The sequence below is a fragment of the Protopterus annectens genome, chromosome 13.part0 (genome assembly GCF_019279795.1).
Source record: "Protopterus annectens isolate FY-2018-M chromosome 13.part0, PAN1.0, whole genome shotgun sequence".
NCBI lineage: Eukaryota > Metazoa > Chordata > Ceratodontiformes > Protopteridae > Protopterus > Protopterus annectens.
Genome location: NC_056747.1, coordinates 901,917,119 through 901,944,043, shown reverse-complemented (window position 1 = coordinate 901,944,043; position 26,925 = coordinate 901,917,119). Strand labels below are relative to the sequence as shown.

The 26,925-nt window shown below is 44.1% G+C and overlaps 1 protein-coding gene across 1 annotated transcript in view; it reads right to left on the bottom strand.

The window, feature by feature from the left end:
* Window positions 1-26,925, bottom strand: part of LOC122787760 (breast cancer type 1 susceptibility protein homolog) — a gene marked incomplete in the record, with an annotated part of 959,769 nt that overhangs the window by 16,277 nt on the left and 916,567 nt on the right. Inside the window, 1 exon segment of the mRNA XM_044054657.1 lies at window positions 25,239-25,299. Within this exon segment, the coding sequence (XP_043910592.1) occupies window positions 25,239-25,299 (61 nt within the window).

Genomic DNA, 26,925 nt, shown 5'->3' with positions numbered 1-26,925 from the left:
GCTACAAGACACATTTGAAAAGAAGTGATCATGCGAATTTCAAGACTGATATTCAGCAAAATATGACGGACAAAGGAAAAGGGAGTACCAATACAAATTGCGAGAGGAGTTCCAATAGTGACACAAGAGGGGTAAAACGGATACTGATAAGATTTGTAGTAGTAATTGGTTACTGGCAAGGGAGGAGGATTACGCCTATATGTATTTATATGCTACCTAAAACTATTATGGAGCTTAAGAAAATTTGGGGAGAAATAATGAGCATTCATCTGGGAATATTACTTATAGGTAGGGACCGAAACTTGATTTTCAACAGTGAGGATGTATCTGAGGCACCTAGAAGGGAAAATATAACAAAAGAAGGTACCATTTCTGAAGAAATGTATGAAAATATTTGGTATGAATTTGGTAGTAGGAACCCAAGGTACAATAACTGGGCTAGACTAGACAGAAATGATATTTCATAGGAGCATGTGTATTTAATTGAAAGCTTCGACACACAACTATTTCAGATCCTGCGCCATTACTACTAGGATAGAAATGCAGGCTAATGAAGTACAAATGAGACACGGCACTTCCCCCACCTACCTGTTAAATAGAGAGAAATTTAAAGAATGGGTAGTGGAAATTATATGAGTTATTAGGAACACAGAAATTTCTTCAGAAGTTTTATCTACTGCATGGGATAAAATGAAAGTGGAGTTTAAAAACAGGAAGAAATAAAACAAAAAAATATATTGTTGAGAAGCAAGATTTATTTAGAGGGGCTGACAAAGGTTAAAGTATTGAAGAATAACGGAAACTCACATAAGAGGAGGAGCTTTTGTAAAGTGCTAAAGAGAAAATAAGGGAGTATCTGGATAACATGCACGAGTTTAGAAAGATCGCTGTTAAGCAACTGTTTTTTGATAACTCCAGAGCAAAAAAAAAAAAAAACATTTAGCACAACAACTTGGGCAACAGAAAGTAAAAAAGTTCCTGTTAAACTTAAGGAGCCTAGAACAAGAAAAATAGCCATTGACCCTGTATAGGTATTAAGAGAGATTTCAGAAATTTTATGAAAATTGTATAAAGCACAGCAATGTGGAAATCAAGAAAAAGCACAAATGGAAATATTTATGGAAGACTTAGCTATGCCAAAATTGGAGGTAGATAAAGCTCAACAATTAACAGCCAAGATAGGAGGAGATTAGATAAAAATAGCAACATATAATCAGTCTGCAGGAAAGTCTCCAGGAATAGATGCTATTTGTGTGGAAGTTTGGAACCTAGGCAGGAAGAAAGCGATAAAGATCTGAAAGGTTTTGTTTAACAATATTTTAAAAGGAGGGGAAGCACCAACATCCTGGAACAAAGCTGTGGTGGCTGTAATACCTAAAGATGGTAAAGACCCAGCTTCACACGTGCCCATTTCAATTTTAAATCACGATTATAAAGTACTTATGTCTATAGTAGCTAAAAAGAATGGCAAAGCTGTTTCCAAAATTGACACACATGGATCAATGTGGTTTTGTGGAGGGGAGGTAAATCATTTGACAACTTTAACAGAAAACGGATGGTCCACAGGGAAGTAGAACAGAAGAAAATATCACTGATGTCAGTGGGTCTTGATTTAGAGAAAGCATTCGACATTGTAAGCTGCGATTTTATGAGTAGGGCAATGGAAGCATTTACATTTCCTACTACAATAATAAGGCTGATTAGAAGGAAATATGAGAGGTTGGAAGTAAAAACTGAAGAGTGAGGGTTCCTCTCTAAGTTATGCCTGAACAGATGAACCAGGCAGGGTGCTCTTTCCTCTTTGTTCTTTGTAGTATATTTAGAACCACTGATAAAAAATAAGGGACTCAGAAACTCAAGGATATAGTTGTAGGGTAATGAAGAAAAGCTGGTTTTGTTTGCAGGTGATATTTTGTACCGGATAAAACCAGAAAAAGGCATCTTATTGTTGTGGAGCATTCTGAGACATTCAAGTCTTTTGGGGACAATACAATTAATGAACACAAAAAAAGAAGTTATGTCTTACCATAATGTTCCATCTGTGTTGTCGATCTTCGTTCATTCATTACTGATTGGTTACTGGTTCCATCCTCGGAAGTGAGCCAGCCTCATACCAAGCTCGTGTCAGCCAAAAACGCTCGAGCCAAGATCCTACCTAGAATGCTCTGCTCCCTGTTACCTCAGATCACGTTTGCAAGTTGATAAGACAAAAGTAGAGGCTACCTCTGGTCAAAACATACCTACAAAAAAGGAGTATATGAGATCAACCAGGAACCTCTGGATGGGGGTGGGGAAGTAATGCATGAACGAAGATCAACGACACAGATGGAACATTATGGTAAGACATAACTTCTTTATCTGATGTTGTTAATCTTTGTTCATTCCTTACTGATGGGACAGAGTCCCCAGCTACCTGTATCCCTGGGTGGCCCTCATGGAAGGACATTCCTGAGCACCATGGAAACAAAAGAAGCTCTACCTCTGGAGGCCAAATCCAATTTGTAATGAAGCACAAAAGTATGGGGTTTGGCCCAAGTTGCAGCTGAACAAATATCGAGGGAAGCCCTAGCATGTAAAGCTGCTGAAGTTGCCATAGACTTTGTAGAATGGGCTTTCACTCTGTGAGGCAAGGTGGTGATGTTATTGTTGTAGACAAAGGTAATGCAATTTCTTAACCATGATGCCAATGTAACTTTTGAGACTGGATGACCTAGCCTTGGTCCAGAAAAGGCCAGAAATATTTGGTCTGATTTACGGGTAGATTTAGTTCTGTCCAGATAAAATAGTATTTGCCTGTGAACATCCAGGGAATGCAGGCAATACACTCCATTGTTAGAATGATTAGGAAAAAATACTGGGAGGTCAATAGACTGGTTGATAGACCGCTCTGACACCACTTTCAGTAAAAAGGAAGAATTAGTTCTCAGTGATACTCTAGCCTTATGGAAAATAAGGTAGGGACGTTTGATGCATAAGGCTTGAAGTTCTGACAAACGTCTGGCCGATGTGACTGCAACCAGAAACAGTTTTCCAAGAGAGGTACTTTAAATCACATGAAGACATAGGTTCAAAGGGGTAGCTGTTGGGGCTTGTAGACCCAAGGCCAAACCCCAAGGTTGTACTGGTTCTCTAAAGGGAGGTTTTTAGGTGAAAAACACACTTCAAGAAAGTCTTACAGAGTCTATGCGACATGAGTGAAGAATACCAATGTGGAAATTAGAAATGGCAGCTAAATGAACACGAATAGTAGAGGCCGATATCCCAGACTGAAAAAGGTATGATAAGTAATCTAAAACCACCAAAACTGGGGATGACAAGGGGTCCAATTGTTTATTCGCTGCCCATAATGAAAACCTTTTCCATTTGCTGAGATAAATTAACCTGGTGGACGATTTATGAGATGCGATAAGAATACTGCACACCGGGGAAGAGAGGTTATCCTGCCTGGCAATCATAGGAAATGGAGAAACCAAGCTGTCAGCTTCAGGCTTGTTAGACTGGGGTGAGTCAGACCCTGTGGATGGGAACGTAGGGGATGGATTGAGTATCCATGGTCTATCTAGCAGGTGAGGCCAGAGGAAGGGGAACCAAACTTGTTGAAGCCAATATGGAGCAACGAGGATCACTTTGCTCAACTGCAGTGCTTTCTTCAGAAATTGAAAGATAAGGGGAAGAGAAGGATAAGCGCCAAGCGTGGACTAGAGCGCCTCTCGGTGATTGTCCCCGAGGGGGGATCAGGGCAAAGTAGTTACTGCACTTGTAGTTGGTTGGGGAGGCAAATAGGTCACAGTAAGGCTGGCCCCAGCGGCTAAAAATTCTTGCTGCTATCACAGGGTTGAGGGACCACTCGTGAAGTTGTAGAATGTAACTGCTCAATTTGTCCGCAATCACATTGGAGCTCCCGGGAATGTGCGTTGCAATTAGAAAGCGGTTGGAAGCTATCACCCATTGTCATATTCTCAAGGCTTCTTGGCATAATGGAAAAGATCTGGTGCCTCCTTGCTTGTTGGTGTACCAGACCACTGACATGTTGTCTGACTGGATCGCAATAGTCCCTGATGGAAGGCTGGAGTAGAATGCTTGCAGTGCTAATAGCACCACCCTCAGTTCCTCGACATTGATATGCAAATGTGCTTCTGTCTCTGACCAGGTGCCTTGGATCAGGCATTTCCATACCTAGACGACTGGCTCCTCACCACCCCCACCAAGCGTCTACTGGAAAAAGCCCTAGACTACACTCTTCTCACAGCACAACCCCTGGGAATCGCTATAAACTGGGAGAAGTCCAACACGACCCCAACACAATCTTTAGAATTCATCAAGGTTCTGTTGGACACAAGGAATGGCACAGAACACCCTTCCATTACCTTTTCATTAGTCGTCTCTGGGGAGGGACATAGCAGGAGATAAAAACTTCTTGGTGATGGTCCAGAGTCCAAAATTTGGCTCTTTTCAGAAAAAGAAAAAGTCATTATACCTTCAGGTTTCTAAGCAACCTAACAAGAGATTTCAGTCAATATCTTAAGCAGTAACATGGACACATCAGCAGCTGAATGATTAGACGTCAATTTTTCATTCATTTTATTTTAATTTAATTTTATGGTTGAGGATCCTAACCTTGTCAGTCTCATCTTTTTTCTTTCTATTTAGACGACTCATCCCAAACAACAAATGGTTCAGCCTTGAAGGTCAAAGAGCTGACTCCAGTGCAGCGTTCACGGTCGAAGTTCCATAAAGGGGAGGGGCTCCATTAAAAATGATTTCAATTTATTTTTTCTGTATCTAACATGAGAGAACAGGTTTTGCAAATATAACAAGCAGGGGAGACCATCTTCACTTAAGCAATGAACACAAAGAATATTTGCCTCGAGATGGAATTTTATATCCATGTTTACATTTTTATATCCTTTATTTTCCATTATGAAGTCACACTAGAAAAGCAGTCCAATTATTTCAACAGCAGTACATTCCACCAGAAAAAAAAATTAAATAATCGTAATAAGACAGCTGAACAGACAGTACAACAGGAAGTGTGAGGTGATAAATTTCAAAGTCATACAGAAGAAGAAACTATTAAGGAAAATTTAAAACTGGAGAAGTTTGACCTGATTTGATGCTTACAACAGCAGGGAAAAGAAATCAAGCAGAAAAAGAGAGAAATTGCAAGGAAAATTTCCTCATAAAAACATTAAAATATTTAATGCACCCTAGGACCATTTCTCTGATGATTCTTTTTCTATGTGCATCCAAAGAGAGATGTAGAAGACGTCCTTTCACAAAGCATTATGAGTAAATGGGGAGGGGCTAGTAGATTGAGAAAGTTTCAGATGTCAGCCTAAAGCCTAAGGCAGTCTTACTGTTGAAGATGGAAACCCTCACACTAGATCTCCAGGGGATAGCTCTTTTTCATGAAAGATGGGGAGACAATGGAGTGAAGGGTTAATAAAGCTGTGTTTGAGAAATCAACTTTGTCAGGACCTTCCTAAACGTCACAAGCTCTTTGCCAGTGGAAGCTTTCTTCAACAGCTCATTATCCATATTTTTAATACTTTTGGAATCCCTGATAATTAAGTGGAATATGGCTCACACTCAGTTTCACGGGCAGCTGTCCCTTATCTTAAAGCAATACACTTAAATTCTCCAGGAAAGCACTCAAGGCCTTCTTTCACAAAAGCATGTGTTAAATGAAGCATAAAGTTTATACACACACACACATCTTATTTGAGGGCCCAAGGTAGAAGAGACAATTAAAAAAAAAAAAAACCTTTAAGGGACACTAGGTCATATGGACACTTTGATAAGCTTTACCAGGGATGACACTGTACTTCGGAAAACATCAAAATCATTGATTTAACAGACAACAAACAATGCAATGCATTTATTCTACAAAGGTGGAAAGAAACAAAAAATAAAAATGGGTACCTAGCTTTAGAGCTTTCCTGGACAGTATTGGCAGACAGATCTCTGAATGTTCTTTGTGGCAAAAGTTGAATATGGCCAGATGCCTTTCCTATTTATACTGTTCAGCCTACTGATATATATCCCATAGTGTGTGAACTTTCAAAAGCTCTGGAAGGTGGGCTACATATTTGGACACCCATCTGCAGCATTTGGAATAATCCCACATTTTGATTCATAACGTAACAGTGATCTTTATGATGGACTTTCATGTAGCACTGAACTTTAAGTTCTTAGTGAACTTGAAAACTGACACTATTTTAACAAAGTTACACCAACATTACGTCATAACCATCTTTTGTAGAATGCCTTTTGATTTTAATATACAAAGTTAAGATGGGCCCAAGAGTAATACCTGCACTTGTGAGGCTTGATTGGTAGAAACTTAAATATTAGTGGTGTATCCAAGAAAACTACATGAAGATGACTCATCTGAAAATGTTGTTACTAAATAATCACTATAGTCTGCAGACACAGTAGATTTTTTCTTGTTTAAGTACCACAGCACTCTTGTGTTGTCTGACATTCTACTGAGCCCCTGGTATTACATCTAAGCTAGTACAGCTAAGGTGAATGGCCAATGTCACTTAAAGGTTGATGTGGTGCTTCTGCGGATACAAGGGCTGATGCCATGGAATTTTCAGGTCCTGAAGATCTGCTCCCAAGCATAATCTAAAGTACCTGCTATCAACATCTGAGTGATGACTGTGATGAACCCACGTTTCACTAATAGGTTCATACTAGGCTATCTGCCCTAGGGCATTTATAAGTATAGCCAGAGTGTGTTTGGCTTTCGCCACCCATTTTAAATTAATTGTGCTATGCCCTTTTTCGAGGTTAGTATACTGTGCCTCTGTCTAACAGTGACACAGAAGTGACACCCGGGGTAAACCTACGATTTTCCATCCACTCATCAAGATTCCTCTTGAAGAGAGTCAATGAGGGACTCTGCCTAACCCGGACTGGGATTTTATTCCAGAGTGAAGGGAGCCTCTGGGTTATGAATCTGTCCCTCCAGCATGTCCTAATTATTTCAGTGCTGAAGTTCAAGTCTCTCGAGCGCGTAGCTCGATGGGATTTGGATTTTCTGAGGTGCAGCATGTCCATTAATTACGGGTTGGACATGGCTTTATACGTCAGGCACAGATTGCCTCTGAGCAGGCGGTATGCCACTGAGTAGAGCTGGAGTTTCTTTAACCGGGCAGCATATGGCATCTGTTTGAGCCCTTTGATCCTCTTGGTGAGGTACTTTTGGGGTCTTTCCAGTTGCTGCAGGTGTCTGGTAAGCTACATCCCAAAAGGGGCATTGTACTCAATTATGGGCCTAATGAGGGATGAGTAAAGAGGCATGATGACCTCCCCTGATCTAGATGTGAATCCCTTCATGATTAGGTGGGCTATATAAAATGTTTTTCTAACCACTTTGGCCACGTGGTTGTCAAATAAGAGATTGCTATCAACTTGGGTCCCCAGGTCCCTAATTACTTCTTCTGTACTTAATGGATTATCACCTATGTGGTAATTTGTGGGCACTTTGTTTTTGCCAAAGGGGATGACTATATACTTTTTGGCGTTTAGCTTGAGGCCATGGTTCTGGCACCAGTTGTCTGTTTCTATGAGGCCCTTTTGGAGGATGCTAGTGTCAGCTGGAGAGTCGATTATGGCGCCCAGTTTGCAGTCATCTGCGAACTTGGTCAGCCACAGTCCTTCCATGTTGGGTACCTCCAAGAAATATATACCGAACAGGAGAGGTCCCAGGACTGAGCCTTGTGGGACGCCACTTGTAACTGGTTTGGAGTCTGACATGGCTCCAGCAATTCTAACCATGTGGGTTCTGTCCTTGAGCTAGTTTGCAACCCATCTAGTGACATAGGGATTTATATTTAAGCTGGTGAGCTTATCTATAATGCCCGACTGGGGTATTGCATCGAAGGCTTTTGCGAGGTCCAGGTAGGCTGTGTGAACCACCTTCCCCTCGTCAATGGCCTTGGTGACTGTTTCAAAGAAATCGACCAGGTTTAAGAGGCAGGATCTGCCCTTAAAGCCGAACTGGGTAGGATCCAGTGTCTGTAGGTCCCCAATATCTTTATTTATGAGGTCCATGATGATCCTTTCCATAGCTTTGCAGACCAAGCTAGTCAGGCTTATGGGGCGATAGTTTCCAGGATCCGTTGAGGCACCACCTTTGTGGAGAGGGACCACTATTGCTGTACCCCACTCTTTGGGTACATATCCTGTAGTAAGGCTGAGATTGAACAGTAGTTTTATGTTTGGGTTTAGCTCTTCTTGGAGTTCATGTAGGACGCACCCCGGGACACCGTCTGGTCCCATTGATGCTGTGTTTTTTTTTGCTTTGGAGAAGGCGGCTCTTACCTGAGCATCTGAGATGTCAGGGGGGCAAGCCCTCTGCTGGGATAGATATTTGCCCTTTTGGTGGGAGTTTGCGCTGAACCTGTCAGCTAGGATGTTGGCAATGTCTGTGGGTTCGGTGTATTTTTTGTCATTTTGGACTAATTCTGAGCATATCTGGGAATTCCCACCCAGGTTCCTAACATAACTAAAGAAAGCCTTGTGATTATCCTTAGTGTCCTGTGCAATTTTTCTCTCGAAGCTGGCCTTAGACGATTTTATGAGTGCCCGTAGTTTTTTGCTAATACTGATCAGAGATGCCTTCCCTTTTTGGGATTTTGCTCTATCATGCAGTAGCTTCCTCCTTCTATTGTATAGTTTGTTTATGGCTGGGGTCCACCAGACAGGACGCCTGCCTTTGGAGGATTGGGTCTTGGTTTTATTTGGGATTGCATGATCCATGCATTCATGAAGGTGTTCATAGAATGCATTTATAAAGGATTCTGCAGTCTGGGCCGTATTTTCCACAGGCCCGGGGCTTTGAAGGATTCCACCTCGGTTTTGAGGAGTGTGAAATTTGCTTTAGAGAAGTTTTTCACTGTGGCTTTCTGGGCAGGGGGTGGGGTCGGGATGTGAATATCCAGTGTGATTAGTTTATGGTCTGATCTTACCAGAGAGGGATACACTTCTAGTCTGGAGCATACAGTCCCCATGTTGGTGATGATCAGGTCCAGTATGTTTTCCCCTCTTGTGGGAGTGGTAACAAGTTGTTTCATAGCATTTGAGTTTATAAATTCTAGGAACCTTTGGGCTAGGGTGTTGGAGCTAGAGTAATGCTCCCAGTCTATGTTTGGGTAGTTATAATGGTGTTTGGAGAGACCTTCATATTTTCCAGTGTTCTCAGGAAGGCCCAGTGGGGTTCCTGGGTTTGGGAGGGTGGTCTGTAGCAGGCTATAAACTGGAAGGCAGTTTTACCCACTGTTAGTTGCAGATGGATAGTCTCTGATGCTTCGTGCTGTGCCACCAACCTGGAGGTGTGGGTATCTTTGACGAATATTGACACTCCCCCTCCTTTTGTGGTTCGTTCCAGGTTTTGGGGCCGAAAAGCATGGTATGAGGTATAACCTGGTAGTGCTGGGGTGCTCTCGGGAGCCTTGAATCAGGTTTCTGTTACTGCACAGATATCGATGTTCTCCATGCTAAGGAGAGTTTCGAGTATGTGCATCTTGAGGTTTAGACTTCTGGCGTTGAGTAGCATTACTCTTAGTTTCTTATCCCTTGTGATACCTATGGAGGTGGGTTTGTCTTATGAGCCTTGCCTAAAAAAGGCACTATGGGGGTAGCAACAGCCTTTGCCAATATCCGAAAGCCCATGGGTGACAGGTGCAAGCCATCCCTAGCGAAGCATCGTGGCTTCTCGAGCACGTCATCCCAGGCTGACAGGCATTGGATCCCATTTGAATGACACCAATACTTAAGCCAATTGTTGAAATTGATCATCTTGTCTTCATATTGTGGCATCATTCTTGGTGAGGGTAAGATGCTACTCAGGGTCAGGGTCATACTGGCCTGGGCTACATGCTCAGAGAGCTCCTCTATGTCTCTTTTCATGTAGTCCAGGGAGGTACGTCTCAGGTCATTCACACCAGCATGGACAATGACTGAGTCATATTTGTACTTGCCTTGGAGTGACCTGAGTGCTTGTGTTATGTGGTGGATCCTAGCACCCGACAGGCAGCTCACCGTGACCTTCTCCTTGTTCAGCCTGGTGAACGGGACGTCAGTGTGCCTGACAATAGAGTCACCTATTACAAGTGTATCAGGTGTGTTGTTTAGCCTTAAGGGCTGTGACTGTTCGGCACACTGGCTTTGTGAGCTATGTGTTGCACGTGTTTTGTTTTGGGGTAGCGGTTGCTTGAGTGTCTGCTTTGGAGGTCTCTGCTGCTTAGGCAGATTTTTATTTAGAGCCTCCGAGTATGTTTTTGTGTGTTTATGTGTTTGGTTTGCTGTCGTGGTAGGTCTATGTGAGACTGGAATTGTAGTGAGTGTGGTTTCCTTCTCCTCCTGACTGGTTACACCAGTACTGAGTTGAGAGAGCTTAGCCTCCAGTTTGGCTATATGGTTGCATCTCTCACATGTGTTGGAATTTGTTGGAAGGAGGAGAGGGTTGTCTGTGTACATGAGGCAGTTGTAACATTGCCTCAAGATTCCCAGATTCACCAGCTGGACAGGAGAGGAGATTGACAACTGACCTTTGGACATGCTAGAATAGTATTGGGAATTCCTTTATAATTGAAAAAAGGGCCAATGGGGAACAAGGTACTCAAGGGGAGTTTGTGAGGGTGTAGTGCTTTTAATTTTTTAGTGCTGACTTATATAATTGCTTAAGTGAGCAAGTGCCAGGTAACTTAAATGCAATGTGTTACAGGTAACTTAAATGCAAAAATGACAAACAGTAACTTTCTTTCAAGTGAAACAAGGAAATAAGCACAGTAAGCAATGCAGATATCACTAGGGATCCACAGAAGCGCTGAAAAGCCGTGTTTTAGGTGGAATTAGCGTTTCAGGGAAATAACAAGCAAACAAACAACAAGCATACAAACAAAGCTAGATTCAGCAGGCCTGGATCTAGTCTATGCTACAGCAAACAAGGTGTACCAATTTCAGTAAGAAACAGTTAAAATATGCAGGCACTATAAGCCTTTAACCAGAAATTCCCAGCTCAGAAGGGCAGAGTCCAGCCTCTCCTCCCACAACAGTGCAGACCACGAACCTTCTTAATGTAAAATAACTGGCCTGAAGCCCAAGTGCTTAAACCAGAACTAATACACTTTTAGAATAACAGACACTGAGCCCTCAATCAGCAGTTCCCAACTTAGAAGGATGTAAGCTACCTGTCCTGCCACCACAGTGCAGGCCACAAACCTTCCTAATGTAAAACAACTGGTCTGAAGCCCAAGTGCTTAATCCAAAAGACTTAGAATGATAGCTACACTTTAATCAAGTTACTACCAAGCAGTAATAAATACAAATGAATACTTTAAAGAATGCCTGGATTAGTGCTCAAGTTATACAAACAAAGCTAGATTCAGCAGGCCTGGATCTAGTCTATGCTACAGCAAACAAGGTGTACCAATTTCAGTAAGAAGCAGTTCAAATATGCAGGCACTATAAGCCTTTAACCAGAAATTCCCAGCTCAGAAGGGCAGAGTCTAGCCTCTCCTCCCACAAGAGTGCAGACCACGAACCCTCTTAATGTAAAATAACTGGCCTGAAGCCCAAGTGCTTAAACCAGAATTAATACACTTTTAGAATAACAAACACTGAGCCCTCAATCAGCAGTTCCCAACTTAGAAGGATGTAAGCTACCTGTTCTGCCACTACAGTGCAGACCACAAACCTTCTTAATGTAAAACAACTGGTCTGAAGCCCAAGTGCTTAAACTAAAAGGCTTAGAATGAGTTACACCAAGCAGTAATAAATACAATTGAGTACTTTTAAGATGACGCAAACGCAAAATAAAGTAGGAAGAAACACAAATACAGTAAAAGCAGATACATTTTTTTTGGGAGCCTGAATCCCCACCACTGACACTGGAGAGGGACGTGCACTTGGAATACAAATGGATGCACTCAGTATTTCCAGATGCAGACCTCTCTGCATCAAGCACAATTTCCCTTAAAAGCACACAGGGCGCACACACACAGCCCAGGGTCTGGGTGTGTATCTGCCTCTCCCCAGGTTGGCAATAAGGCTACCCACTTGCACTGTGAAACCAGTGCTTCAGGTCTCTGCCCCAAGTAGCTGACACATACATACTGAGATTTGATTTTCGCGCACACACACACACACACACACACACACACACACACACACACACACACACACACACACACACACACACACACACACACACCTGGGAACGGCTGGCACAAATTACCTGCTCTACCAACTTTGCCCAGACTATAAGTTTTCCATTGCCACCAGTCAGTTACTATAAGGCTCTTAAAAGAGTATCCAATTATGCTGAGTGAAGTTAATATTAATACAAATGGTAATGTTGACCAAACAGCAAGTCTTTCAGGAGTGGCTACAGTTATCACCAAATAAATATGTGCAAATACTCTCAAAGCTTAAATGTTTAATAAAAAAGACCAGCTACAATGAAAAGTTTAAATATATTTAATAATAATTAATAAAAGAACAAGAGAATACTAAATATACATTTACAGTAAACCACAGACTTCAATTCATAGGAAATATTGACAATAACACTGATGGACAGACTCGTACGAATAAAGAAAAATGATCTCTAAACTAGGCTTCAATATAGTCCTGGCTGAATCTAGGATAATTATTATTCCCTAATAACTCACTTGATAGAGCAAGGCACAATGAAATATACGAGTGGTCTTACTAGTCAGGTTACCCAAACAGACTACTCAATACTAAGATTACTCCCTGTAAAATATAATATCCAAGATGGCTTGCAGAATGACCTTATCTGGTCACCTAACTCTAGGTTCTCACAGTGCCCCCCCCCCCTTTGAAGCTGAGACAGGAATTTAGCACAGACAGCTACAATACACATCTAAATGATTATAGCAATGCCTGGGCTTCCCCTCTTTTTACTTAGCTAATAAACAAAGGCTTCTTCCAGACTCACCATCTCTGGTCCTATTCAGCACGGTGGAGTGCCATTTTAAAGGTTTAACAGCTCATTTACATTTCCCTTATTTTTCTTAAAGCTAGCTAGCTGGTTATCCTCTGTTGTTCCAGTATCCTCTATTAAAACACACACATTTATTTCGGCTACAGTAACACATGTACATTTCTTTTCAATCCAGCAGGGTGCTCTGTTGATACATTTTAACACAAGCAAACCTCACAAATTTTCAGCACAATCATCTGTGCAAATCAGTTTGATATACAAATGACAATCATTTACAAATTTTCAGCTAGTTGTGCTGGCACAAGACATACATACACTGCCCTGCTTCTACTGGCATGGCTGCCAGTACCTCCTATCGTCACAATGACGATCACGTTGTGCCAGCACTGCAAATCCTTTACCAAAGGTGGAATCAACAGAAATAGAAGTTATGTCCTTACCATAACGTTCCATGTGGAGTGTTCATCTCGCCTTTGTTCTTACACATGGGTTCGGAGCCGATCCTCGGCTCCGTGTCGGCCGCTTGCAAGCTCTGCATCGAGAAGAAGCTAGAGACAACCTAATACCCACAATCCCCCTCTGCCTTTACCTCAGATCTAGTTTGCAAGCAAACCAGCAGTCAGAGAGAGAAACACTCATGCCAATATCACATATGCACAGAAACTAAGAGTCTATATATATACATATATATATATATGTATACATGTCAACTATATATACAACAACTGCAATGCAGAAGCAGAATGCCCCAGACCAGGCACCAAACTGAACGTTCTTCCTAAGGGTGGGAGGGTGGGAATGTAAGAACAAAGGCGAGATGAACACTCCACATGGAACGTTATGGTAAGGACATAACTTCTATATGTGATAGTGTTCAATCTCGCCGTTTGTTCTTACACATGGGTAGCGTCCCTAGCTCCTTGTTCCTGAGGAACTCACGGAAGGACGTTCTTGAGCACAGTGGAACCAAAGGTTGCCCTGTCCCTAGAAACCTTGCCTACCTTATAATGAGAAATGAATGTATGTGGTTTAGACCAAGTAGCAGCCGCACAAATAGCATCTAGTGGTAGGCGAGCTGCATGAGCCAGGGATGTAGACACTGACCTTGTGGAATGTCCTTTGGGTTTGTGCAAAAGAGTTTGATCTGTAGAATCATAGACATAGATGATACAATCAGTTAACCACTTAGAAAGAGTTCTTTTAGTAACCGTTACTCCTTTTCTGTTATCAGCAAAGGCTACAAAAAGTTGATCAGATTTCCTGTGATCTTTTGTTCTATCCAAGTAAAACCTTAGTTGTCTGTGGACATCTAATTTGTGCAACATATACTCCATTTTATTGGAGTGATTCTTGAAGAAAGTGGGTAATTCAATGGACTGATTAATATTGTTAATAGAACAAACTTTAGGAAGGAAGGATGAATTAGTGCGAAGAGAAACTCTGTCAGAGTGAAAGATCAAATAAGGGTGTTTAATGGAGAGCTTGAAGTTCAGATACTCGCCTAGCGGATGTAATGGCTACCAAAAAGAGAGTCTTCCACGACAAAAATTTTTAATGGGCAAGAGGAGGCTGGTTCAAAGGGGGGCAGCATCAACTTAGATAATAATAAGTTTAGACTCCAAGGTGACGTAGGAGATCTAATTGGTGGTCTAATATGAAAAGACCCTTTTAAAAAGGCTTTACAAAGTCTGTGGGCCATAACAGGAGCCCCACATTCTTCCACATGGAAATTAGAAATGGCAGCCAATTGAACTCTTAATGTGGCAGGAGAAGCACCCTGATGGAACAATTCTGTTAAAAACTATAATATTTTATTTAAAGGAGTTATAACAGGGTCTACTTGCTGTGTATTCGCCCAGAATACAAAGCGCTTCCATTTACTAGTATATGTTTTAGTAGTGGAAGCTTTATGAGAAGCCACTAATATATTTTGAACTGCAGGCGAAAGAAGATCAGACCTGGCTAAGTTGGGAATTGGAGCAGCCAAGCTGCTAGATGGAGGGACAAGAGCGAGGGGTGGGGAGCCCCTGACGAGTGAGTCAATAGATCTGGCTCTGGGTCCAGGATCCAGGGTCCCCGAATGCAGTGTGTCATGAGGAAGGGGAACCAAATTTGACGAGACCAGAATGGGGCAATGAGGATTATTGTCCTGTGTAGGTTGTTGGCTTTCTGGAGAAACTTTGAGATCAGGGGGAAAGGAGGAAATGCGTACAGGAGACCCGGGGCCAATCGTGAATCAGTGCGTCCCTGGGGACTTCCCTGGAGGGTAATAGGGCAAAGTAGCTCCTGCATTTGGCGTTCATTGGAGACGCAAACAGATCGCAGGAAGGCTGGCCCCACGCGGCGAAAAATCTTTTCGCAACTGACTGTTTTAGGGACCACTCGATGCGGTAACAGTATTGCTCTGCTCAGCCTGTCGGCTATGACGTTGGATGACCCGGGATGTGCGTTGCTATCAGAAAGCGACCGTGGACTCCGCCCATTGCCAGATTCTCATGGCCTCTCTGCATAGCTGATAGGACTTGGTTCCCCCTTGCTTGTTTATGTACCAGACTACAGACATGTTGTCCATCTGAACTGCAATAGTTCCCAGAGGAAGAAGAGGAGCAAAGTGTTGCAACGCTAGAAACACTGCCCTCAACTCTAGAACATTGATGTGCAGATTGTACTCTAAATTGGTCCATTCGCCTTGGACTGTCTGTCCCTGAAAGATGCCCCCCCACCCTATCAGGGAAGCGTCCGTGGTCACCGTAGCTGTCGGCGTGGGTAGCACAAATGGTCTCCCCTTGGAAAGGTTGCAAGTCTGAAGCCACCAGTCTAGGTGTGATTTGCATGTGTTCATTATAAGAATCTCGTGTGTCAGAGGTAGTTGTTGGAACGACCATTGTGCAAACAGTAGCCATTGTAGGACTCTCATGTGTAGTCTTCCCAAGGGTATTGCAATAAGAGAAGCTGACATGAGTCCCAAAACCTTCAGTACCAGTTTTGCTGGGGATTTCCTGGACAAAAGAAGAAGACGTATGTGAGTCTGAAGTGAAAGTATCCTTTCTGGAGGAAGTCTTAGAATTAACTGATGTGTATCTAATTCCGCTCCTATGAATAAGATACGCTGTGATGGCTGTAGTAAGGATTTTTCGAAGTTTACGGAAATTCCGAGGTGAATACACAGTTGAAGAGTGTAGTCTCTGGCCTGTACTAGTTGACGCTGGGTGGTGGCAGAAAGGAGCCAGTCGTCCAGACACGGAAACACCTGGAATCCTCGGCGTCTCAAGTGTGCCGCTACCACTGCCATGCATTTGGTGAAGACCCTGGGGCTGAGGTCAGACCAAAGGGCAGGACTCGAAACTGAAAGTGACTGGCACCCAGCCGTAAGCGCAAATGATCTCTGGATGCCCTGGCCATTTTGATGTGGTAGTATGCATCCTTCAGATCTATTGAGCACATCCAGTCGTCCTTCTGTAAGAATGGAAGGATCGATTGAAGCGTGACCATTCGGAACTTTTCTTTCTTGACGAAGGTATTGAGGTCGCTTAGGTCCAGAATGGGCCTCCAGTCCCCTGTTTTCTTTGGAACTAAAAAGAACCTTGAGTAAGTTCCGAATCCTCTCTGGTCCGCTGGGACTGGTTGGATGACTCTCTTTTCTAGCAGCTTTGAAATTTCTATAGCTGCTGGCTCTACAGATGGGGCACATCTGGGAGTCTTTTCTTTGGAATGGGATAGGATAGAAATGGTATATTGTAACCTCTGGTAACCACGCTTTTTACCCACTTGTCTGTAGTTATGTTTTGCCAGGCCTGAGGGTATAAAGCTGCGACCGACTGCCTCCAGAGCAGGACAGTCAGGCCTCCTCTCAGGAGTGCTGGAAAGGTTTACCAGGAGTGTATCCCTGTCACCTTGATTCTGCGGACCCCTCTGCGCCAGGGCGCGTCTTCCACCTCTGCCCCTCCTCTGCCTCTAGAAGGCATCACCCTGTGTGCCTGGGAAAGATCCTTGGGGTTTCGAAACCACATTTTTCCACCACGTTGCCCTTTGGGGTATGGTCTGGATGGGGTGGAAAACGGACTCCGACAGCAGACAGAGTCTTTCCCTCCTGCTCACACCGGGTAAGGGTCTCCTTTACTTTGGGGCCAAAAAGAGTGGCACCGTCAAATGGGGCGTTAGTAAAGGAAGACTTGAAGGCTTCCGCAAATGAACATAAGCGCATCCAGGATTGTCTGCGAAGAGCAATCGCTGAAGCTGCTGCCCTACTCGAACTTCGGCTGCGTAAGAGATCAGCCTCATGGACGAGTTCACAATGGATGTAAGGGTATTAAGTTGCGCTGTCACTTTCTCTGAGACAGCAGCATCTGTAGCACCCTGGAGGCTATCTCCCAACTCTCTGACTAGATCTCTCTGTAGTCGTGTAAAGTGGGTCAAATAGTTCAGGGATCGCATGGAAAAAGCCGCTGAACTAAAAATGCGCTTCCCATACCTGTCCATAGTCCTAGAATCTTTATTAGGGGGATGGACAGATGAGGAAGATTCCGACATCTCCTTTTTCGTGGCCGCTGCCACCACCATAGCGTCCACTGGAACTCCTTTTGTCAAGTAAGTCTTGTCCTGGGGTGCAGTGATATACTTATTAGGCTTCCTAGGGACTGGTTCCACTGTGTCAGGAGCCTCGCCTTCGAGCAATAAGTTCCATTAATTCATCGAAGGGCAGAGTGACCCAGGAGGAGGAAGGGCGAGCACCAAATGCCTTCAGCAAGACTGACTCATCCTCAGAAGGGGGGAGGGACTGCCAGTCACCTCTCTGTTTCAGGATCTCCAATATGTCAGAAAAAGAGACATCTTCTGAAGGTGACTTAGGGGACCCTTCTGACTCATCTAAGTCAGTATCGGATGTCAAAGATTCTTGTGGAGAATCTAAGTGTCTCCTCTTACACAATCTTTTCCTAGGGACTTCTTCGGGGAGCATCCAAGAAGCCTCCGAGGAAGAGGGGGCACCCTCCAGGGTGGCTGAGACACCGGTGCTTCGACGCTTGGATGTAGCCGTGGGTGCAGAGGAGGATAACGGCCCTTTATGGGGAGGAGAGGTTGCTTCTACCGATGTGGTTGTCTGGGTAGACAACACCTTCCTCATGAGATCGAAGGCCCCGGGTCCCGAGTCAAGAATCTCCCGGTTCGAAGAAATGGGAAGAATCCCGAGACAGGCACCGGCATCGACCCGAGGACAGAGCCGAATCGATCCGCCGAGGCCCGAGGGGAAGAGTCGGAACAAACGCCGGTTCGACTCTCGGCCCCGGAACCAAGGACAGATCGTCGGCTCGAGACTCGGTACGGATCCACGGAGTCGAGGTGAGAGGAACAGACTGAGAAAAGGACGGTTCTGGACCCGAGGGCTCCACAATCAGTAGATCAACCTCTTCCGGCTCCAAAGACTGGACAGGTCTCGGAGGAGGAATGGATGGAGACAATGGGAGGCCTTCAAGTTTCGACACCAACTGGGTGGAAACCGAAATAAGTTTGGATAGGGCCGAATGCTCCAATAACTTCTGCACCACACGATCCACATCGACATCGGAGAGCTTGAAGAAGAATCGGTCGAAGGAACCAAGACGGAGCCGACCTCAATAGTGTCGAGGAGGGAGCTCCATGACCGGTTCCAAGACTCGAGGCTCGGGAACTGACAACAGTTGAACACTCGGCCCCAAGTCTGTGGAACCGGTGATCTAACTTTACTCAAGAGCTCGGAGCCGATGACTTGGGCTCCGACGCCCCTTTAAATTTTTTCCGAAAAGGAATTTTTTGGATTTTTCCTGGTCCCCTTTAAAAGCATCCCAAAAAGGGGGGCCTCCGGAAAAGCACAGATCATGAAAAATCTTTTCAACTGACTGTTTTAGGGACCACTCGTGCGGTAACAGTATTGCTCTGCTCAGCCTGTCGGCTATGACATTGGATGACCCGGGATGTGCGTTGCTATCAGAAAGCGACCGTGGACTCCGCCCATTGCCAGATTCTCATGGCCTCTCTGCATAGCTGATAGGACTTGGTTCCCCCTTGCTTGTTTATGTACCAGACTACAGACATGTTGTCCGTCTGAACTGCAATAGTTCCCAGAGGAAGAAGGGGAGCAAAGTGTTGCAACGCTAGAAACACTGCCCTCAACTCTAGAACATTGATGTGCAGATTGTACTCTGAATTGGTCCATTCGCCTTGGACTGTCTGTCCCTGAAAGATGCCCCCCCCACCCTATCAGGGAAGCGTCCGTGGTCACCGTAGCTGTCGTGGGTAGCACAAATGGTCTCCCCTTGGAAAGGTTGCAAGTCTGAAGCCACCAGTCTAGGTGTGATTTGCATGTGTTCGTTATAAGAATCTCGTGTGTCAGAGGTAGTTGTTGGAACGACCATTGTGCAAACAGTAGCCATTGTAGGACTCTCATGTGTAGTCTTCCCAAGGGTATTGCAATAAGAGAAGCTGACATGAGTCCCAAAACCTTCAGTACCAGTTTTGCTGGGGATTTCCTGGACAAAAGAAGAAAAGCGTGTGAGTCTGAAGTGAAAGTATCCTTTCTGGAGGAAGTCTTAGAATTAACTGATGTGTATCTAATTCCGCTCCTATGAATAAGATACGCTGTGATGGCTGTAGTAAGGAATTTCCGAAGTTTACGGAAATTCCGAGGTGAATACACAGTTGAAGAGTGTAGTCTCTGGCCTGTACTAGTTGACGCTGGGTGGTGGCAGAAAGGAGCCAGTCGTCCAGATACGGAAACACCTGGAATCCTAGGCGTCTCAAGTGAGACGCTACCACTGCCATGCATTTGGTGAAGACCCTGGGGGCTGAGGTCAGACCAAAGGGCAGGACTCGAAACTGAAAGTGACTGGCACCCAGCCGTGGCATAAATGATCTCTGGATGCCCTGGCCATTTTGATGTGGTAGTATGCATCCTTCAGATCTATTGAGCACATCCAGTCGTCCTTTGTAAGAATGGAAGGATCGATTGAAGCGTGACCATTCGAACTTTTCTTTCTTGACGAAGGTATTGAGGTCGCTTAGGTCCAGAATGGGCCTCCAGTCCCCTGTTTTCTTTGGAACTAAAAGGACCTTGAGTAAGTTCAATCCTCTTTGGTCAGCTGGGACTGGTTGGATGACTCTTTTTCTAGCAGCTTTGAAATTTCTATAGCTGCTGGCTCTCAGATGGGGGCACATCTGGGAGTCTTTTCTTTGGAATGGGATAGGATAGAAATGGTATATTGTAACCTCTGGTAACCACGCTTTTACCCACTTGTCTGTAGTTATGTTTTGCCAGGCCTGAGGGTATAAAGCTAAGCGACGTCCGACTGCCTCCAGAGCAGGGCAGTCGGGCCTCCTCTCAGGAGTGCTGGAAAGGTTTACCAGGGAGTGTATCCCTGTCACCTTGATTCTGCGGACCCCTCTGCCGCCAGGGCGGCGTCTTCCACCTCTGCCCCTCCTCTGCCTCTAGAAGGGCATCACCCTGTGTGCCTGGGAAAGATCCTTGGGGTTTTGAAACCACATTTTCCCACCACGTTGCCCTTTGGGGTACGGTCTGGATGGGGTGGAAAACGGACTCGACAGCAGACAGAGTCTTTCCCTCCTGCTCACACCGGGTAAGGGTCTCCTTTACTTTGGGGCCAAAAAGAGTGGCACCGTCAAATGGGGCGTTAGTAAAGGAAGACTTGAAGGCTTCCGCAAATGAACATAAGCGCATCCAGGATTGTCTGAAGAGCAACCGCTGAAGGTGCTGCCCTACTCGAACTTTCGGCTGCGTAAGAGATCAGCCTCATGGACGAGTTCACAATGGATGTAAGGGTATTAAGTTGCGCTGTCACTTTCTCTGAGACAGCAGCATCTGTAGCACCCTGGAGGCTATCTCCCAACTCTCTGACTAGATCCCTCTGTAGTCGTGTAAAGTGGGTCAAATAGTTCAGGGATCGCATGGAAAAAGCCGCTGAACTAAAAATGCGCTTCCCATACCTGTCCATAGTCCTAGAATCTTTATTAGGCGGATGGACAGATGAGGAAGATTCCGACATCTCCTTTTCGTGGCGCTGCCACCACCATAGCGTCCACTGGAACTCCTTTTGTCAAGTAAGTCTTGTCCTGGGGTGCAGTGATATACTTATTAGGCTTCCTAGGGACTGGTTCCACTGTGTCAGGAGCCTCCCACGCCCTTCGAGCAATAAGTTCCATTAATTCATCAAGGGCAGAGTGACCCAGGAGGAGGAAGGGCGAGCACCAAATGCCTTCAGCAAGACTGACTCATCCTCAGAAGGGGGAAGGGACTGCCAGTCACCTCTCTGTTTCAGGATCTCCAATATGTCAGAAAACGGGACATCTTCTGAAGGTCACTTAGGCGACCCTTCTGACTCATCTAAGTCAGTATCGGATGTCAAAGATTCTTGTGGAGAATCTAAGTGTCTCCTCTTACAGAATCTTTTCCTAGGGACTTCTTCGTGGAGCATCCGAAGAAGCCTCCGAGGAAGAGGGGGCACCCTCCAGGGGTGGCTGAGACACCGGTGCTCGACGCTTGGATGTAGCCGTGGGTGCAGAGGAGGATAACGGCCCTTTATGGGGAGGAGAGGTTGCTTCTACCGATGTGGTTGTCTGGGTAGACAACACCTTCCTCATGAGATCGAAGGCCCCCGGGTCCCGAGTCGAAGAATCTCCGGTTCAAGAAATGGGAAGAATCCCGAGACAGGCACCAAGGCATCGACCCGAGGACAGAGCCGAATCGATCAGCGCCGAGGCCCGAGGGAAGAGTCGGAACCGAAACGCCGGTTCGACTCGGCCCCGGAACCAAGGACAGATCGTCGGCTCCGAGACTCCGGTACCGGATCCGACGGAGTCGAGGTGAGAGGAACAGACTGAGAAAAGGACGGTTCTGGACCCGAGGGCTCCACAATCAGTAGATCAACCTCTTCCGGCTCCAAAGACTGGACAGGTCTCGGAGGAGGAATGGATGGAGACAATGGGAGGCCTTCAAGTTTCGACACCAACTAGGTGGAAACCGAAATAAGTTTGGATAGGGCCGAATGCTCCAATAACTTCTGCACCACACGATCCACATCGACATCGGAGAGCTTAGAAGAAGAACGGGTCGAAGGAACCGAAGACGGAGCCGACCTCAATAGTGTCGAGGAGGGAGCTCCATCACCGGTTCCAAGACTCGAGGCTCGAACTGACAACAGTTGAACACTCGGCCCCAAGTCTGTGGAACCGTGATCTAACTTTACTCAAGAGCTCGGAGCCGATGACTTGGGCTCCGCCTTCGATTCCTTCGAGGATTTGGATGCCTGGTCTGAAGCATCCAGAGCCTCCAGAAAGGAAGGTTTTAATAGCCCCTGTCCATGAGTTTCCTGCGCCTATCTGTCATGACCCTCCCACTAAAAGAGTGACAAATTGAACAGTCCTCTTGTAAGTGGAGAGGGCCAAGGCAGTAGACACAGGAACTATGGTTGTCAGTAACTGACATTTTTTGGCCACACTGGCAACGTTTAAAACCTGATTTAATTTTCTCAGACATCTTGAAGAAGAAACAGGTAAGAGAAAAAGGTCAAGTCCAGTAGAGAGACAAATCCAGTAAATATGTTGAATCCGATATATAAGTCAGTCCGGTTGTCAAAATCGAGTAAGGGGTGGAAGGCCCCGAAAAACTCTAACAAGTTAATTAAACTTAACGGTACCGAGTATTTCTACCTTACCACACACACATACACTATGTCACCAAATAGTACTTTTAGAATAATTTTTTTCTCAAAAATAACAATAATAAAAGTTATTTCTTATCTGAAGTTGCTCGAGCTCGATCCCAGTGATGCAAACGCAGCAGCGGCAAACTAGATCTGAGGTAAAGGCAGAGGGGGATTGTGGGTATTAGGTTGTCTCGAGCTTCTTCTCGATGCAGAGCTTGCAAGCGGCCGACACGGAGCCGAGGATCGGCTCCGAACCCATGTGTAAGAACAAACGGCGAGATTGAACACCATCACATGAGTGTATTCCATTGCCTAAGAACTCTGACTCCAAAGACTGTGTAAAGCCCACTGTAATTTTTTCATGTGTAGTCTGGCAAAGAGTACAATGAAGATGGTCTTGGACATATACCCCAAGAGTTTCAGAAAGGGTTCTTGCTGTCAAATGCCTTATTTCAGACATGTGGTAAAATAATATCAATATCATCATCATCTTTGCCCTTGTTTTGCAGGAGGAAAACAAAATTGGCCTCTGTATTAAGAATGGCTTATAGGAAAGTCTCAGTGCGAGAGAAGATGCAGTTTAATTTCTGATAATTCAGACAAGTTCTCATGTTGTGAATGTACTGCAATTTTCTGTAAAACCAAGTGCACAGTTTCCAGAGATTGCAACTGTATCACACAATCATCTAGGGAGGGATAACTGTGTACCCCCCCTCCCCAAAGCCTTGCAGAGGTAAAAACTGAACCTAGTCATATGGTAAACACCCTAGGTGCGATTTAAAGACCAAGCATTCAGTAACTGAGATGTCTTGCTAGGGATATTTTAGTGTGGCAGGTGAGAACACCCTCTTTCTATTCCCACCCTGACAAAAGCTTTGTGTTACTTATCAGGTGGTAAGATGCTCAAGTAATGTCTCTTTAATCTAAGTTGGTCCGAAGAGATCATAGAGGACTAAACTTCAGGATGCTTAAAGGAAATCTTAGACCAGTCTTCTGGGGCATGTAGATGGCATCTGCCTTAAGTTGAGACAGTGTGTGCCATCAGATGCTTCTAGGTTGCAGAAAGGGCTCCATAGGTAGGATTATGCAATGCTTCTCCTCCTCCTTTTCTTTCACAGTTCTGGGAAGGAGGTGGTATAGTCACAGGCCAGTCCATATGGGCTTTATTATCTAGAGGATTTCTCCAAAGAAAGGAGGGGTCACCCAGGAGGAGGTCTATAGGATGAATAGGCCTGATTTTCCTTATACATTTCTCAGATGAGGCTTCTAAGCCCTCCATGTTTCCTTTCCAAGACACAGAGGATACGTATGAACCTCTACTAGTCCCACCTTTGGGGAGATGGGCGGGCCCAAAGGGCATTGGGTCAAGCATATAACAGTCAAATGGTAGTCCTCAGATAGATAATGGGCACCAATGCACAAGTTCATGCGTGCCAAAGGCAGTTGGGAGATGGTATGGGCCTGCTTGGGGACAGGCACTGACAAGTCCATATTTGTTTACTCATTTGTATTTAACCAGGGTAGAGCACTGATTGGTTAAGTGACTTACTCAGAGTCGCACAGTAGGCAAATGAAGGTTGAGAAAATCAATCAGTAATTAACAGATTACAGCTTTAATTATCTGCATTGTTCCCCTAAGAATACAATTCTGTGCTTAAAGGAAAAAGTTCCAAACAACTGTCAACAGCTGTCTGTTGTCTACGGCTTGAATTACTGGCCCTGACCGACCCTTCTCAACCTCCATTACATTGTCTACTAAATCCAGTGGATGCCTGGGGTGAATAGTCCTCAGTCCCAAATTAATTATTTAGAATTTGCAAAGGGTCTTGAAGGATCAATCCCCAAGTATAGACTAGTATTACATAAACTTTATCTACTTAACCATGGGAGACACGGCACTGACAACTGGGGCTGTCACACAAGATTGATGCCAAGGGTGCACCTACTGAGGGTAAGCTTGATCACACTCTAATCAAGGGAGATCTTGCTCTAAAATAGTGTGCCCAATGTTGGCCCTCCATATTCCATGCCTTCTGAAAGTCTCTTGGTGGTTAGGGATTTAGTGAGGGACACTACTGCCAAACACCATGCTGGTAATCTTAAACACTTGCATCTTATAAATCTAGGTAGGCCCAAACCTCCTCTTCTTGTGAGAGTGACTTGGTTGAAATGCTGGAACTTACTGCAACTTTTCACTTTCTGCTAGCCCAGAAAGTATAAGCACGGGAGGGGTTGAATTGTGCTATGGTATCTACACACTGTAATGGCTTTTAAGTATCAAACAAAGGAGATTTTCCATGATGAACATCAGGATCCAAAGCCAAACTGCAAGCTGTGAGTAAGAAATGGTGGACAAAGGGAATAGCTTTCTAGTCTACCATTTGATATTACACCTGCCCCTGACCACAGCACCTTTAGAGGCAATCATGTACCCATTATAGAGGACTCTCAATATTAGATATTTGGATATGCAATTCAGAGTCAAATGCATCTTGCCTTGGACTAACTATATCTGCTACCAGTAAGCTAGAAGGATTTGTAATAAAATCATCACATCAAATCCTTACCTTTGTAATCAGTGACCCCAGTTGCAGCATCAGGCTGAACCAACACCAATGAAGTGTGACTCTGAAAAATAAAATGTGGGACATTACAAACAATGCTATTTTTCAACTTCCTTCCCCAAAGGCTGAAAATTATGTCCATAATAACCTCATACAAACATAAATGACTACTTCTACCACTGTTATATGCTGCTTCACTACAATAACTTTTGCCATGCTTTTAAACAGAGTTCTATATAAAATAAGTAGAAAATCCAAAGAGTTCCACTAGTTGAAGGAACGACCAAGGCAACATACACTATAACGAATATCAAAATAACTGAGATGCAAAGACTAAAAATAATAAACAAATTTATTTAAACGAGGTTAGCGCTTTCACAAACTTGCTTCATCAGACCTTTCAAACAAAAGAAATAAGAGGTCTATAAATACTCAAGCCAAAATTCAAAACATCCAATCAAATAAGATACATAATAATGCATCCATATTTAAAGATACATCAGATAAATAAAAACATCAAATACATAATACGAACACTGAAATAAATAAACACTATAAAAACTAAACAGAAAAATACCTAACCATATATACAACATAAGTAAGATCCTAAAACATAAAATGCATAAAAATCATCATTAGATGTCATCTTGAAGTTCAACATTTTAACATTTGGGGGAGAGATATATTTACAGAAGACTGGTGTAGCCATGGGCTCACCAGTAGGGGCCAGTTTTGCCAACATCGTAATGGCTGAATGGGAACACAGATATGTCTTTGGTAATCGTAACGGTCAGTTCAAAATCGATTTTTATACCAGATTTTTGGACGACATCTTTATACTGACAGAAGGTTCAACTAATGATGTGGGGACTTTCATGGACAATCTCATTTCCAGCACGTCTTTTTTGAATTTTACATTTGTAGAGTCTGATTCTAGAATTTCTTATCTGGATGTAGACTTATACAAAGACATTTCTGCTGGTAGCTTTAAGGCCAAAATATTTCGTAAGAGTTCCTATTCTAACACCATGTTGCACTTTACCAGTGCCTACCCTGGGCACCAAAAAAGAGGGGTAGTCAAGGGGCAACTTGTGTGCGCTGCTCGAATGGTAACAGACGATGAACCCTTTTTAGAAGAATGTGAGTTTATTAAGGGATTGTTTCTACACAGAGGTTACCCAGACAAGTTTATTCATGACCTGGTTACTGAGGTCCAGAATAAAAGGTATGGGGGTGTTTATAAACCTATTTTACAAAGCAGTTTGTTCACAAGTTGTCCACTAGAACATTCACCTCCAGTTATGCCTGAAGTCCTTGTAGACAACAAGAAAGTAGACACTTCTATTTCTTTCATCACTAATTATAGTGCTAAGATTCACTTAATCAAGGAGGTGTTTGTTAGGAACTGGAGTATTTTCTGTTGTGACGATGCCTTACAAGCCAGGTTTGGTACTTTGCCTAGTTTTATATACAGGAGGGGTGATAACCTCAAACGGATATTAGAAACAAAAAAGGACACTCGTGTCAGAGTAGAGGGCACTTTCAAATGTGAGAGTTGCAACATGTGCAGGCACATTGCCACTGGTTCGAGATTTAAGATTGCTGGGTCTTCTTTTTCCACTGTTGGTAGATTCAACTGTAAATCTTGATCAGTTGTTTATTTAGCTTGCCGCCAGTCTTGCCCAGTGTT